Source organism: Diceros bicornis, chromosome 1, assembly GCF_020826845.1.
Source record: "Diceros bicornis minor isolate mBicDic1 chromosome 1, mDicBic1.mat.cur, whole genome shotgun sequence".
NCBI lineage: Eukaryota > Metazoa > Chordata > Mammalia > Perissodactyla > Rhinocerotidae > Diceros > Diceros bicornis.
In genome coordinates this window covers 48,123,105-48,140,513 of record NC_080740.1, presented here as the reverse complement: position 1 = coordinate 48,140,513, position 17,409 = coordinate 48,123,105, and the positions used below count along the sequence as shown (strand labels likewise).

Sequence of the window (17,409 nt, the reverse complement as noted above, 5' to 3'; positions counted from 1 at the left end):
GAAAGGTACAAGAAATATTTTAAGACTTCAGTTTTAAAAAACGTAGTTCATGTTCCCCTTTATCAATAGAAGTAAGTTTAATTTTTGCTTATAATTTTATAACATCCTGATTTCATGATTTCTACAACAGCTTTAAGTATTACATAATATTTGTCAACACGAAATGACAGTTGTTCACACATCTTTCAAAAATATAAACTATCTGTGAGACATTTTCCCCAATTTATTTGTTATGCTCACACATAGAACATAGTTTTCTAAAACACTAAAATCTAAGAATAGGCAAACAATACTACGGAGCTTCTCATTTACTCTATTGCTTAGGCAATAAAATTACTACTAGAACTGGGATTTTCCCTCTACTTCTCCCCGAAATGTCAATACAACTTCAATACAACTTCAAAATCCCAATAAGAGGTCATTTTACCCTGTCTGCTCTAGTCAGATCCTTCGTGCCTGTTCAAAGACAGAAAAACAGAAGTAAATCTGAACTTTAATCACTTCAATCTGTCTACTGAAGTGATCAACACTTAAGAAAAGGATTTCTCCTTTATTCTGTTGTCTGTTAACTTCTATACATTTCTCTTCAAAAGGTAATGAGGCAGCGAGAAAGGACGCAGGCATATTTCAGCTCTACTGCCTGCCCGACTTGCTTGATTCCCATGCTCGCATCAATTTAATAGGTTCATTCTTAATTGTGAAATATGTGAGATTCACAAGAGGTAATAAAGTATAATTTAGAGGTAATCAAGTATAATCTGATTAAATTAATAAATATGTCATATTTCCTTTTCTGAATTTAATAGCCACAAGGAAAGGAGGTACAAATTAATTTGTTCTTCTACAACACTCAGATAAAAGTTTATAAAAAGAGAAAGAAGAGTTCTCTTGAGAATTAATGAGAATATCAGAAAGATTTTATAGTAAATATCAACGCAATAACTCTAAAATTAAGTCTATAGGTACATACTAATACACCCTTGATCCAGCCAAACTTCACAACTCCTTTGCTTTCCGCAGTATATATGACCACAGCATCTCTGGTTGGAGTACTTTCTTCCCCATTTGCAAAGCCATCCTCAAAAGGTTCCTGGTTTTAAAAGGAAATATGAATTATGCTTAAGAAGTATTTTAAATTTAAAATCACCTGATAAAAACAAACATCACTAAATACGCTTAACCACGTTTAAGAGGACATAGATTTCCAGGAATCAAGAGTTTCTAATATTTTACCTCAGGAAAATGTAAAGCAATAAAGTAGAAGAAAAGCTTAACTATTCAGAGCTCTAAAAATTTAAAATCTTATCATGACAGTAAACCCATTTTAATATTTTCAAATTTTAATTACACTTTGGTGGTGTCTGGAGAACACAATGACTACTGTTTGCTAAGTATAGACCAGCTAGGTCAGTCAATTCAGACCTTGTCTCTCCAGCCACATCTTCACATTGCCTAGCTGCCATCCTTCCTACATAGGAAATTTCAACGTTAACAATTTAAAACTTCTCTTCATCACCGATGAACAGTTTTCCCTTTATAGTTCATGACAGTAGGATTCCCATGGATCCCAAGATTCACTCGTAACTCCTCCCTTTTTCTCACTCCTTATCTGCATTCATTCAGTCACTCAGTGCTCTTCATTCTTTCCTTTGTAATTTTTCTCAGATTCAGACATGAATTGGTTGACTCAACACATTTTCACAACTAGTGTTTCCTTCTGAGGTTTTTATGCTTCACCTCTGATTCAATAATTCTTCGTTTTTTGTTCTCTACCTTCTCTTTCTCTCTCTCTCCATGGTTCTCAATTTTTGTTTAGTCCCAACACACCCAAGGCACATGAAAAATTTCCAAACCAGTAACAGTGCCTTAAACAGGTCATGAAAGGTGGACGGAGGTGTTGGGAGACTAGATCTAGAATCACTTCCCTAACACTATCCCCACAGTTCTTCCTCTACTCATATCTCAATAGCAGGGAATAAAATACAGCTACATTTCAAACTTATTCTTCAAATGCAGAAGAGCCAACTAAATTAATTATCATTTAATCCTGAAAGCTGTGATCTAGATTTCCTACAGTACTTTTTAGAAAACCATTTTCAGTGGTTCTACTATTTCATAGAAATGTGCTATAGCAAGGTCTGTGCTACCACAAAGCAAAATCTATGTAATAATCCAAACTTCCCTTTTTTCCTTGACTAATATCTACTAACCAAGTAGACTCATTTAATGTGAATTAATGCATTATTGCTATATGGTTTTCCAATGTGCTATCAAGCCAGATTAGCTCTTAGATTCTTTATTTATATAACTTAACTATTGCTAATTCTTACATTTTTAAGCAACAGAAGAAACATTATAAGATGCAATAATTTAAGTATACTTTTTTGAAAATTACTTAGGTTTTTAATATTAAGAGAAAAATAATCAAATTTTAAACTAATCCCCATGTTTGCATTAATACACATAGCTATAACTTCAACTACATGAAATACATGGAAAATAAGTCATTATAAGATCACTAAGAACTTAAAAGTGAACTTTAATGTTAACCACTTCTGATAGTTCACCAATTTTTTAAACAGATCCTAGGAGAAATAAATTATAATAATTTCCCATAGAACACACAGTTTCATAACTACTGTCTACGGTACCAGAGACTACTGTATTATACTATAAGAGGATACCAAAGGCTCATAGTATATAGAACTGCTCCCATAAAAAATTTTTTTTTAATTATCCCAATCTGCTATACTTTTAACAGCTTTATTGAGCTATAATTCACATACCACACAACCCACCCATTTAAAGTACACAAGTCAATGATTTTTAGTATACTCACAAAGTTGTACAATTATCACCACAATCAATTTTAGAACATTATTATCATCCTCCAAAAAGCTCCATGCCCATTAGCAGTCACTCCCTATTTCCCCTTTCCTCCAGCTCCTGGCAATCACTTATTGACTTGCTGTCTCTATTGATTTGCTATTCTGACATTTACATAAATGAAATAATGGAATCATACAATATGTGGCCTTTGTGTGTGGCTTCTTTTACTTAGCATAACGTTTTCAAGTTCATCTATGTTACAGTATGTATCAGTACTTCACTCCTTTTTATGATCAAATAATATTCCATCGTATGGATACACCACATTTTGTTTATCCATTCATCAGTTGAGGATTTGGCCTGATTCCACATTTTGGCTATTATGAATAATGCTGCTGTGAAGATTTGTGTACAAGTTTTCGTGTGGACATATGTTTTCATTTATCTTGGGTATACACCTGGGAGTAGAACTGCTAGGTCATGAAATACTTTTTGAAGTGACTACTTCTGGTCATTTTCTCTTTTTTTGTATCAGACTGCAGACTGTCACTCTTCATTTCAGTCAATGTGTCTGCCTATTGTTAGCCCTCTTCCTCACTTAGAATCTGGTATAAACATGTAAAACAGTAACCATTAAACTTGTTAGAAATATGTATAAATAGAAAAAAAAAATGTTACCAGGGGCCTGTGTAGCAGAATCACAAAAGCAACCCACTTTGGCTTTACTTCCAGGGTTAGATGTGTTCTAGACACTAGAGTGTCAATGACGATCACAAATTAAAAAAATGATTCCTCATAGGGATGGACGACTCAACTGTTCAATTACTCAAAGCCAGAACAAAAAGTTTGCCAGTTAATTCAATGAAATTTAAAGTAGACATAAGTTCCGTAGTTTTCACTCTAGGATATTTAGTTCTCTTCAGTTTTTGTGAAAGAAAACTTTAAAATATTATATAACCTCCAAGTATTACAAGAAAATATAATGTCTCTAATATACACAGAAAGATACTTCTCTTCCTATCTCTATCAAGAGAAAACTAAAGATGTATGTACTTAATAGGCTACTTTTTCCAAGGCTGAGTATTGATGTGGGTGTCTTTTTAACAGTGCAAAAGCTTGCAGGCATCTTAAAATTTTTGCTGTGGGTGTTTATCAGAATTCCACCTCAAAGTTCAAGATCTAGCAATAATATGGCAGTTTCCACTATACTATGAACAATCATATTCAAAAAACAAAGTAAGATTTTCCAGTGTGTATGAAGTAGTACTTTAAAATAAAGATAGGTCCACATAAAATGAAAACTTATCTTCCTTATCATGTTCTGATAGCTCTACTTAAAAATGTGCTATTAATCCGTAAAATACAATTCAAAAATTAAAATTCAATCAATAGATTTAAATATAATGATATTGGGTTTATAATTATAGTAATTTCCTCAAATAACAGAAAACCAAAGTAAAATACATATATTTTGTTTCTTTAAATATGTTAGCTTCAGAGAAAGAAGGAAATTGTTAGGTATGGCACTTTGTCTACATACAAAATTTGTATAAAAATCTTATAATCAGAAAACTTGCACATATACAATTATTAACTATAAATTATGCTAATACAGAGGCACATAAATAAAACCTTCAATTTACTTCCCATTTTCACAGAAATGATGGGTTTGTGTTTTTTACTGTTACTGTGTTTATACTGTTACTGTTTTTCACATAATGGATAAAAGGTCAAAAATAACAAAATAAGTGATTTTATGGATAACACCATATTAAATGAGGTAGAACAAATTAATTTGGATTTATTTGGGGAATATTCTTTCAAAAAGTACCTTTGTGAATCTGAGTCTACCAAGCAGAGATTGAGGGTGAGGGTGAGGATACAATGGGGAAGAGAAGAGACCAACGAGACAATGGAAGACCCAGAGAGACAGACCCTCAGCAACTGGAAGGATTTCTTAGTGAAAGACATAGAGTTACTAGTAAATTATGTCATCCTGAAAAGGAAATGATTAATTCAGCTGGACATGTTGAATTTGAGGAGCCACAAGACAATTAGGTAAAGAGTTCTATCAGGGAATTAAAAAATTCATAACTGGAACTTAGGAGAGGGGCCAGGGATAAAGAGCTAGTGGGTAAAGCTATGGAAACAGAATAAAAAGAGAAACTGACAGAGAGAAGACAGGAGTTAACATTTTTCTGAGAAAATACAAAATACAAGAACAAAAGGTCTGGTCTCCACCATCATTATTTCTTTGCAGGGAGTAGAGAAAAGGAGAATTTTTACACTATGGATAATCTCTTCTCTCCCTTGTATATCCAAATTTCCACCTCAACTTCATCATTTTTTCCTTTAATCATGGTTAACTTTTTACTGCCCACCACGCTCCCTACCCTAAAATGTCAAATACTATAATGAAATACTACAGCTCCTTCCTCAATGCATGCCACCCTGGTTTCACCCTACCACCACACCAAAACAGTTTCATTGAGACATCTGAAGACTTCTCCACTGCCAAATCTAGTGTACGTTTTTCAGTCCCTGTCTGACTGGACTTTTGAAACAGCATATGATACTCATGACCACTCCCTCTTTCTTGAAATATCACACTCTCTCTCAGCCTCTTCTACCCAGCAATTAAATGGTAAGAGTTCCTTCAACACTGGGTCCTACACCCACCCCCCCTTATCTCACTCTATACTTGCTTTCTATGGTCATCTCACCAGACCTGTAGCTTTAAACACCATCTATATGTGATAAGTAATGGGATGGCCTCTGTTCATTTCCAGATCAGAGCTCCCCTTTTAATTTCAGCCCTGCATAAATATTGATGTTGCCACTTGGATATTTCTTATGTTTACTATTCTAATTCTTACCAAATGAGAAAAACAAATTGTCAATGTGCTATAAAGAGCAACTTTCCTCCAAATCAAAAGGAAAGGGAAATAGCTTCTCTTTTTTGGACTAGTTTTTAATTGCTAAAGGTTTCAGTGAACACTTAACTTATTTAAAAAAAGGATTTGGGGGCCGGCCCGTTGGCAAAGTGGTTAAGTTTGCGTGCTCCGTTTCGGCACCCCAGGGTTCACAGGTTCAAATCCTGGGCGTGGACCTACGCACCGCTTGTCAAGCCTTGTGTGGCAGCCTCCCACATACAAAAAATAGAGGAAGATGGGCACAGATGTTAGCTCAGGGTTAATCTTCCTCAGCAAAAAGAGGAGGACTGGCAACAGATGTTAGTTCAGAGTCAACCTTCTTCACCAAAAAACAAAAGATTTAACCAGAAAGATAGCAAGTTCTTAATGTTTAAAATCCTTTATAATGTAAATGTATTTTATTTACTCCTCAATGCACGTGTCTTAAAAATTTACAGTGTTTTCAGTTTCCAATATCTGAAAATTAACTTGTCTTTTAATTCACCAATTTAAATTATCTTTTACATATCAAAGGTCATATTTCAATTCTGCTTGACCTAAGAGAAAACACTAGTTATAATATACTGACTTGGTTTAACAATGATTTCTCAGTAAAAAAATATTCTTATAAAATCAAGCTATTGTTTCTCTCCTAACACCAGAACTTTCTTCAGTATTTTAGAGACAACCTATGACGAAACCAGACTTCTTTTTAAAATAATGGAAATCAAGCTTTAGGAAAAAATACTCATCTAAGTTTTAAAAAAATTACAATTAAAAACCTTAACACTGCTTTAACTAGCTCTGTAACCTAGAGTACAGGATTGTCTTCTGTATACATCCTCATCAGTTCCCAAATGTGCACACCAATGCGCTTCTCATTGTTAAATGCTTTAAGTACACATCACATTAAAATATCATAGTTATTTCTCTTTCTTCAGACATCTCAGTTACTAAGTTCACAAAATTTTCATCTCAAGTGTACAATGTAGCATAGATGGTCTTTGCCATGTCACTGGACAAGGATGTTAATATCCATGAAAGATGACTGCAGAGTGATTAGAATTTTTATGATCACGTTTTTTCTAAAGTTGATAAAGGTGTTTATCATTGTATAATGAAAAATTAAGATTGTGTAAATGGCGCAACTTCTGAATTAAAATACTACTAAAACATATTTCTGTCAATGTTTATACCAATCCATCCATTTTTTTAGTACAAATTTACTGTTTTTACAGTTAAACTGGTAAATGCTTGGTAAAGTATCTTTGCTCAGCAATTCTAGACCATGGTAGGCAAAAGACAATAACCTACATGCTTTTTTTTTTTTTTTTTTTTTTAGTTTGGGAGGTGGGGGAAATGTTTGGGTTACTCTGTTTTATTGGTGTTTTAAAGAACAATTGAGCAAACCTGTATCCAAGTGTCTCTTTAGGTCTAAGGCTGCCACAATATTGTTTTCAGGTACACTTATTGATGCTCAAATATGGACACCCTTTGAAGACAGAAATGTTCCAATCGCTTAACTGTATTTAGTATATTACAAAGTCCAAAGTAACTTCTGATGTTCTTCTGTTATTTAAGATTCTGCACTTGTAAAACGCAGTTTCTGGGTATAAACCACAATCAAATCCTTCTACTCATTCATTAAAGAAATATTTATTAATCAATTTTATCAAGCACCATACTGTGTACTTTCCAGCCCTCCTAGAGATGATATTTTTATAGTAGAGTCTAGAGATGAAAGATAGGTCTTCTACCTTAAACCCAGGGCATTTTCCACTCTACCAAGTAGCCTCTATTAAATTAAATGCTTAACCCAGTCAAAAAAACATCTGGTGCCTTTTCAATAGTAACTTTCTTTTCAAGTCACAGCCTCTCTGTGACAATCAGTTTCCTAATCTGTAAAATGGAGATAAAAATCCCTGCCCACCAGTACCATCCCTGTGAAGTCTTGAGGCTTTTTATTTTTTTTATTTTTTATTTTTTTGTGAGGAAGATCAGCCCTGAGCTAACATCCATGCTAATCCTCTTCTTTTTGCTGGGGATGACCGGCTCTGAGCTAACATCTATTGCCAATGCTCCTCCTTTTTTTTTTCTCCCCCAAAGCCCCACTAGATAGTTGTATGTCATAGTTGCACATCCTTCTAGTTGCTGTATGTGGGACGCGGCCTCAGCATGGCCCGAGAAGTGGTGTGTCGGTGCCCACCCAGGATTCGAACCCGGGCCACCAGTAGCGGAACACACACTTAACTTCTAAGCCACGGGGCCGGCCCCTTGAGGCTTTTTAAATAAAGATCAATTTGTATTAAGACATCCACATAAAGCAGCTGAGGCTTCTAGCTCTTGGCTATAAAGCCAACTGAGACAACCTGATTATAATACAGCAAATTTAAGTGCCAGTGCCATGTTAAAAATGGGCGAGGGTGGGGGCCGGCGGGTGGCGTAGCGGTTAAGTGCGCATGCTCTGCTGCGATGGCCTGGGGTTCCGATCCCAGGCGCGCACGGACCCACCGCTTGTCAAGCCATGCTGTGGCGGCGTCCCATATAAAGTAGAGGAAGATGGGCACGGATGTTAGCCCAGGGCCAGTCTTCCTCAGCGAAAAAAAAGAGGAGGATTGGCATGGATGTTCTTCCTCACAAAAAGAAAAAAAAGAAAGAAACAGGAGAGTGTGGGCTCACTTGTAGTTATATGTTTCAAAAGAAATAGTAGGAAACTTTTTCCTAGGTGGCCTGGCTTTTCAATGCCTGGCCATTTTTCAACAAGAACAAGATGACACACTCAGTTGACCCTGTCAGAGCAAGGGCAGCAGGTCCCTGTGACTCCACATGTTCTCAGTGCCCAGTCAATGAATGCTGATCCTGTGGCATCTGTTGAGAAGCTTGGACCCATCACATTATGGGAGGACGAAAGTCCGTGCCAGGGACCATCCCTTGACAACTTTTGCAAGTTGATCCTGCTCCTTTTGTCCCTGCATCTCTGAAATATATATTGCATTAAATCTTGATCATGTTTTACAGACCCACTGTGAGTCTATGCTTCTGTGTAAAGGTCCACTTATTTAGAGGAACAAAATTTGCTTTCAGCATAACCTCTGCAACTACCAAGTGGTTCTTTAATATACTAACTTACATAGTTAATGTGAGGATCACATAAGATATTTGTTTACGAGAAAAAAAAAAACAAGGCTGATTATTTATTGAAGATGAAGAAAGTTGCAAAGGAAGAAAGAAAAATAGGACATAATATGAGATAGTTTTCATTTTTCAATAAGACAAAGCTATATGAACGGACTAATCATTTTTTTGCCATCACAAAATATGGGTCAAACATTTACCCTGCCAAATGAAGACCAAAGAACTACTAAACTGCTTTCTAGCATTTTGATGTATGAAATAAAATTTAGATCCCAATCACAATTGATGTACCTTTTTACACAGTAAATCAACTTTACCAAATAATCTAAATCGACAGAAAAAAAACATGAACAGGAAAAGAATTGGGGGGGCGGGGAGATACATAGCTATAAAGTTTTAATGCATTTAACAATTACTTATTCAGAAGAAGGTGCTATGTACAAGGTAGCAGCTATGGTGGAGAATATAAAAATTATAAAACATACAAAAATGTTTACCCTTATTCAAGTTATCCAATTAAATTATTCTGGCGGCCGAGCACACTATCTAAACGCTAAAACATTCTGGTAACTACAACCATCAAAAACGTCACAAGTCCAACATTAAGGGAGCTCACAAATAAATAAAACAGAAACAACAATCCTTTCCAGAAATTAAGTTTTAAATTCTATCCCAAATTAACACTTGCAGTAAATGAAAAACAAGATGGAAAAGCCTCTTTAGCAGTGTAACAAGCTGCCTTAGTAGTTAAATACACTTTATTTCCATCTATTTCTGAGCAATTCCCTTACTATCTCCTATAACTACACAAATACTCGGAAAATATAATAGGGAAAGGGATGATTTCTTTTCCCCCATGACTCTTAAAGAGATCAATTCTGGATAAAAATTGGTTTGTAGGCTAGGAAATAATCAGGCTTTGCATATTTGGGGGTGAGGTGAACCCTGGCATAGAATCCAACCCAATCCAAGTTTATTGTGATATACACCAGATTTTTTGTGCTAATATTGCAAGACACGAAATAGTAGTTTTTCTGCTTTCAAGAAACAAGAGTTTCTTACAAAATATAATTGTACATAATCTAGGTCTAGTTACTGGTTACCCACGGGATAAAATAAGATTCTTAGTATGCGAAACCCCTCATAATCTGTCTGGCTTACTTTAATAACAGCCATCATTTACCAAAAGCCTACAGTGTGCAGACACTTCCCTAAATGCTGACATGTCCTACTTCCCTGAATTGACACATCTTTGAGAGGTAGGTATTATAATCCCCACTTAACAAATGAGGAAATAGTCTTTCAAGAGGTTAACTTACCCAAAATCACGCAACTATTAATGTAGCAGTGCAGAGAATCTTCTAAATGGCAGAATTTCACATATTAGAGTGAGCTAAGATAAATTATTTTAGGTATCTATTCCGGGCAAGAGGACAAAAGACAGACAAATCACCCAAGTCAGGAAACTGTCCTACTTGAACTCCCCAGCTATTTTCATCCTTCACTCTGCTTCATCGTTCTCTCCTTCTGCTTCCAAATCGATAGACACTGAGGGCTTCTGACATGATCCTGATAAGTTCTGCACCGGATAGCCCCAGAGAGGATTTTTTTAAATTTCTTGTGCTTTGAATCAATTCCCCCAGGGTCTACAGTGTCAATGAAAACCTTTGCCCTACAGGATTGTTACAGACAGCTGCATGGACCATCTATGGAGGAAAAAGAACTGCTAGTGTCCAGATACAGTCCCTCTGGAAAAGCATGTCAAACGTTTAAATATGCAGTTGTGTATCAGATAGAGTTACGTGTTATTTAACTTGGAAAGTTTATTTGGAGGCTATTGTGGTAGAGAGGGTAGGTAAAATAGGCCAATCATTCAGTTTCTATGTTACCTAGGATGTTTCTCTTTCCAATTAACCACCCACATTAACTGCTCAAGCTAGCAACTCCTTTTAATCAGATGTTCCAGGTCACACTAAGTTCTTTCTTCCCTCATCCTTTACCACCGTAACCTCCTGACCCTGGGCCCACCTACACATCCATGCCCTCTATGGAAAGATTGAAAAATAAAATTGTTCACCAGAATTTTTGAGATTTTTCATCAATGTTTTGTTACCACACATGGTAAGATTTGACATGATGAAAGAAAAAGTAAATATTAGCCTTGCTGTTTTAGAAGTGAAGTTTCTATATTTTTCCAAAGACCATTTTCCTATTTCTATTAATTTTTCTTGAAGTTTTTTATACCCCCGCAAACTCCTAGCCTTTAAGTTAGAAAATAACCAAAAGAGTTCTAACTAAACTATTTAATTTGATATAATATTGCTTTATTGCTGAAATACTGGTTTTAAAGTATTTTCTCCCAAGGGACTTTTTGCTTGCTGTTCCCTCTGCCTGTAATGTACTTTGAAGATGGCTGCCTCTTTATCATCCTTTAGGTCTTAGTTTAAATGTAGCCTCCTCCTTCCCAGACCACCCATCATATAGTTTCTTCTCATCAGTGCCTCTTTTATTTTCTTCATAGCATGTACTATAGTCTATAATATCTTTTTTATGTACTCAGTTTTTGTAATCCATACACCTACCTCCACTCCTTCAATATGTATTAAAATGGAAGGTCCACAAGGGCACAGCCCTTTCCTGTCATTTTTATCAAAGACATAGTAAATGGATATTGAGCCTTTATGGGCAATCTCTGTTTTCCAAATAATGTCCTGAAATAGGAGAAGTGAAATTTAAAGTGTCTGCTCCTGAGTCAGATCTAGGTTCAAATTCCAACTCTGCTACTCACTAGCTATGCATACTCTGGCAACCCCTCTGGCCCTCAGTTTCTACATCTGTAAAATGAAAATAATATTACCTACCCCTTACTGTTTGAGAAGATGAAGTGAGAAAATATGATGATTGTATAGAACACAAAAACTCTCATACACTGCTGGTGGGAATATAAACTAGTTCACAACTTTGGAAAAAAGTTTGGGCATTATCTTCTCAAGTTGAAATATACATACCCTTTAACCCAGCAATTCTACTCCTAGGTATATCCCTACAGATATAGAATATTTATATGAAGCAGGACACTTGCATAAAAATGTTCATATCAGCATTGCTAAAAACTGCCAAAAACTTGACACAATTCAAACATCCATAACCGCAGAATAAATAAATTGTAGCATTTCACACAATGCAAGATAAATAGCAATAAAAATGAATGAACTACAAATATACACAAATATAACAGTGAGCAAAAGATGATACATACTGCATGATTCCATTTATATGAAGTTTTAAAGCAGGCAAAACTAGACTAAGTCTTCAGGAATACAGAAAGGTGACAAAAGCCATTAAAAAAAAAAAAAAAGATCAAGACCAAGACCCAAGGAAACGATCACCATTAAGTCAGGACAGCTGCTGCTTTGTGGGGTAGGGGTAGGGTGGGTATGATTAGAAAGGAGTACACAGACGGTTTGTGGGGTGCCAGCAATGGTCTATTTCTTGACCTGATTGATGACCCTTTGATTGTTACACATTTATGCTTTACGTTTTTTCTTCTCTGCTATATTACAAACACACACACAAAAAGATTTTTAAAAGATTAAACAATAAAATGTGTTAAGTGCTTGGTACACCACCTGATAGTAACAAAGTGCTCAATAAACTTTGGATATTATTATAAATAACAAATAAGTGATCTTGTTGCAGTGATGGCAACTGCCCACGTCGTGAGCTTAAATAACTGGGTGTTGAGCAAATACATAAAAATAAATACTGCAGATCATTAATCTAGACTCTACTACATAGCTTTTTACAATTTGATATTGAGAGAGGTTAAGATTATCTCTGGAAGAATAAAATAAAAACACCGACCTTTACATACAAATATGGCATCCCCATTCTGCATGGTGGTAAAAGATTTATAACCTATACCATCAGCAAGTCAATAGGGTATAGTGTGAAGAACGTGGATTTGATAACCAACAATTCACACTACTACAAATGTTTTGCAACTTCTCTAACACTAAAAATGTGCTTAGTAAATGACAGTTTCCTCTCTTGGCTATTTCCTTTGGCGGCAACTGCTAAGCACTTCACAGTGGGGCTAGCTAGGGTTAATGTTAGACTGCATGGTCTGAGAATAGAAGCAAAACTTCTGGGCCTAGCTTTTTTAAACAAATTAAATCACTGTTAATGATAGCCAGTGGAATGGGGAATCTTTATTTTAGTGCACTGTTTATATACAAGAATTTATTACCTTGTTTACAAGATTATTGATTTAAATAAATCTAAAATTACACTTCAGAAATGTTCAAGTTCACCAAAGAATGCTATTTAAATCTTAAAAACAAACTTCTGAACTAAAGTACTAATTAAAGATACTTTAAAGATAAAAATTTCCATATAGTTTAATAGCATCTGCTCAATACTAAGGTAAACCAAATGTTAAATTAATATCACAAAACACAGCCAAATTAGTAACTAAAAATGGATGCATACACATGCAAATTTACACATGCAAACCCAAAGTAGCTGGGTTTATTTTAACAATTTTTTCATCAAGTACTAGCCAATTATATCATCCCAAAGCTACCAACATTTCCTATCCGTGCTGTCGGTGATTGGTGTATTGAGTGTAATGCTCACCATACAGACTACTCACTCAAACAAAGTATTGTTTTACAGGAATCCAATCCGCCCTGGTTAACAATGGTCTATTAATATCCAGTGGCATTAATGCAAAGCTCAAAACTCAAGTGCTACAGATAAAAGTGGATGGTGCAACCATGTGACTTTACAATGAACCAAGTCAGAACTGCTGACTGCAGTCAAAAAATTCAGTCCCCTTCCTAGCCCATCACGTTCTTTACTAATCATTCAAGACTGAGTTACAACAGAATACATTAAGAACAGCATAACTTATGCATCATTTCAAATCCTACGCAACTTGCTATAGTCAACAAACTAAGAACCTGAAAACAAATAGCTTGAAAACATTTTAATTCAAATTACCAGAAAACTTATACCTCCCAGTATCAATTAATAATTATGTGATCTACATTTCAAATTGTTTTATTTTTATAATAAGAACCAAAAGTTGTCAAGAATATAGATACATGACTAGCTGCATCATAAATGGATAAAACATTATTAGAAAAGCAATACATTGGGCCGGCCCTGTGGCTTGGTGGTTAAGTGCGCGCGCTGCGATGCTGGTGGCCCGGGTTCGGATCCCAGGTGCGCATCGAGGCACCACTTCTCCGTCCATCCTGAGGCTGAGTCCCACATACAGCAACTAGAAGGATGTGCAGCTATGACATACAACTATCTACTGGGGCTTTGGGGGGAAAAAATAAAATAAAATAAAATCTTAATAAAAAAAAAAAGAAAAGCAATATACATGCTTTTTGTTATGTAGATAAAAACTACATTTAGTGGATGGCATGACTTGGTATTTCATGTATTTCTCACACGAATATATGATATTTCTCACTATGAATTATCATCTTTCCCATTTTCTCTAGAAGGAAACTGAGGATCAGAGGCGGCAAAAGTCCTTTTTCTGAAGGTCACACAAGTATTAAGTGGCAAGCCCAAGATTTAAATCCCTGACTAACAACTAAACTATATGTGCATGAAAAAGAACCTAGGGCAAATGAAAAAAAAGCAAAGACCAGAGTGGAAATACTCTTGATAGATACAGGTGCTCTGGGTGAGATCCCTGAGTTTGCCGCCTTTTTTAACTGTGTGCATTATCCAAATGTGTGTAATGTGGACGGCTGAAAGTGAAGCATTACTAGCTTGAAATATGAGAGAAGAGAGCCCAAAAGTCAGCAAAGAAATTAGAAATTAGGTGGGAATCTCTAGAAAAAAATGGAATGCTAGTGAATGTAATGTAAGCCCCAAATCTCAGCTGATAACTAAATTACACAGGTAAAGGGGAGACCCTCTTCACCAAGGAGCCAGGCTAAAAGAACACCAGCTGGAAACAATAAAACAGAAGATATCATCTTCTGCATAGCAGGGAGAGAGAACCCAGTTTACAGTTTGAGCCTTGGCAAATTAAGTATCTGTTGGAACAAAAAACAATAATCCTTAGAAGAATATAAAAATAAACCAAAAATAACAACCCTAAGTTGCTATAATGTATTATCCAGTTTTCACCCCAAAATATTACTAAACAGGAAAATATAACTCGTAATCAGGAAAAAACAATCAATAGAAAGTAACTCCAGGGGCCGGCCCCATGGCTTGCCGGTTAAGTGCGCGCGCTCCGCTACTGGCGGCCCAGGGTTTGGATCCCGGGCGCGCACCGACGCACCGCTTCTCCGGCCATGCTGAGTCCGAGTGCCACATACAGCAACTAGAAGGATGTGCAGCTATGACATACAACTATCTACTGGCTTTCGGGGAAAAAAATAATAATAAAAAAATTAAAAAAATAAACCTTTAAAAAAAAAAAAAAAAAAAGTAACTCCAAGTGGGCCCAGATGTTAGATTGAGGAGATAAAGACTTCAAAATAGCTATAATAAATATGTTCAAAAATTAAAGGTAAATATGATATCAGTGAGTAACAGAGAGGGAAGAAATTCAATAATTTCTCTAAGAGCAACCACTAAAATAATAATGCAAAGAGATATATAACTAGAAAGTCAATAGAAGAATTAAAATGGAATCCTAAAAAATACCTGATTAGCACAAAAGACGGCAGGAAAAGAGGATTAGAGGAACAAAAAACAGATATAAAAAGAAAACAAATCCCAAAATATCAGGCCTAATTACAACCAAATCACAATAATGTAAACGGACTAAACAGTCTACAAAGAGAAAATGCAAGTTATGGTACATGCATTATATGGTACATATATATCACACATTCACTTAAATAGAAGGTTACTATGGGTGACATAGAAAACTTGGATTATTTATTTACTAATGATTACTTTCTCCTAGGTAGAAAGAGTAGGATATAAAATTGTCGTTTTAAAATGTACATAAAAAAGCAAAAATGTTGGGAGCCAGCCCAATGGCATAGTGGTCGGGTTATAATGCTCCACTTTGGCGGCCCAGGGTTCGCGGGCTCGGATCCCAGGCACAGACCTACACACCACTCATCAAGCCATGCTTGATGTGGCAGCGTCCCACATACAAAGTGGAGGAAGACTGGCACAGATGTTAACTCAGAGACAATCTTCCTCAAGCAAAAACAGGAAGATTGGCAACAAATGTTAGCTTAGGGCCAATCTTCCTCACTTAAAAAAAAAAAAGGTGCAAAAATGTTGTTAAGGATTTGAAGTCTTTACTTTTTCTATTTTCCAAATCTTCTATATTATTTTCTTTTCATAATGAAATAACAATAAACATTTTAAATAAACAAAGCACAATGAAACTCTTGGAGTAAATTTTTTTAGTGCTGCTTTTGAAAATCCTGATTAATCTTTAGCCTCTTAAAATTTGATACTCCAGGATGACTTGAGACTGAAGTTTTCCAAAAATGTGTGGTTTGTTGACTCTTTTTTAGATTAAGATTTAAAACACTGTTGTTATTTTGTGCCAGCACTAGGCTAGATGGCAACATGTCTACTCTAAAAGGCTATTCTATTCTATTCTAGGCTGCTATTTTCTGAGAACTTTGTTTCTGCTTTTCACGATTTTCTTGTCTTCTGTCTCTACAACACGCTGGCTATCTCTGGATCCACCTCTGCCAGTGTTCATTTTCCCTTCTAACCTACCCTGGTTCTGGAGACCAGAAAGCCATATTGGTTATAACTACCTATAAAGTGTAATTATACAGTCCCCAAGTGCCGGTGTGGTGAATCCCTTGCTTTGCTTAATTACTGGATCAGCTTTGTTTCTGATCAGCAAATCTGCCAAATAACTGGGACTGAAATAGGTAAGACAGTATTGTAATTTCTCCAAGCCTACAAATCAAATCTGTTATTTCTTGAAATTTACAGGTAAGCCAGTACCGAGAATAATTTATCATAAAGCTTAATTTCTAAATAGTAAAGCCTGATTGTTTATGTCTGAAACCATTAGGTTCTATAAAAGAGGGGTAATATCTAGGCCCAACTTTTCCACATGAACTCATCAGGACTCAAATCTATCAGTCAGTACTTGTATGTCTAACTTCCCTATAGGATTTTAATGGGGCATCTAATATGTTTCTCCTAATACCTCACATGTGAGCTTAGGTTATGAGCTTAATGTGAGGTTAGCTTAATGTGCCTAGGTTTAAATCCAGCATCTACCACTTACTGGCTGTGAGACTTGGGCAAGTTGCTGTTAGCCTCTGAGTTTGTCTATCTGTAAACCACTTGGTTCACAAGGTTATTGCGCCCAGACTAGACAGCTTCTGAAACACAGCAGATGTTCAATAACTGGTACCTTAATGCAATGCAATATACAGTTAGCCAAGGGTTAAAGCCAGATCTTTGATAGTTACCACTTGTCTATATAAGGGTATTTCAAAGCTGAGAATCAGCACATTAAAAGAAAATAACTATGTACTACTGTCAGAGATAACCAAACCGTAAGACT

At 35.7% G+C, this 17,409-nt stretch overlaps 1 protein-coding gene across 1 annotated transcript in view; it reads right to left on the bottom strand.

The window, feature by feature from the left end:
- SLC12A2 (solute carrier family 12 member 2) overlaps positions 1–17,409 on the bottom strand; it is a 108,790-nt gene that overhangs the window by 80,552 nt on the left and 10,829 nt on the right. The window contains exon 2 of the mRNA XM_058539790.1: positions 971–1,090. Within this exon, the coding sequence (XP_058395773.1) occupies positions 971–1,090 (120 nt within the window). The remainder of the gene's footprint in view (positions 1–970; positions 1,091–17,409) is intronic.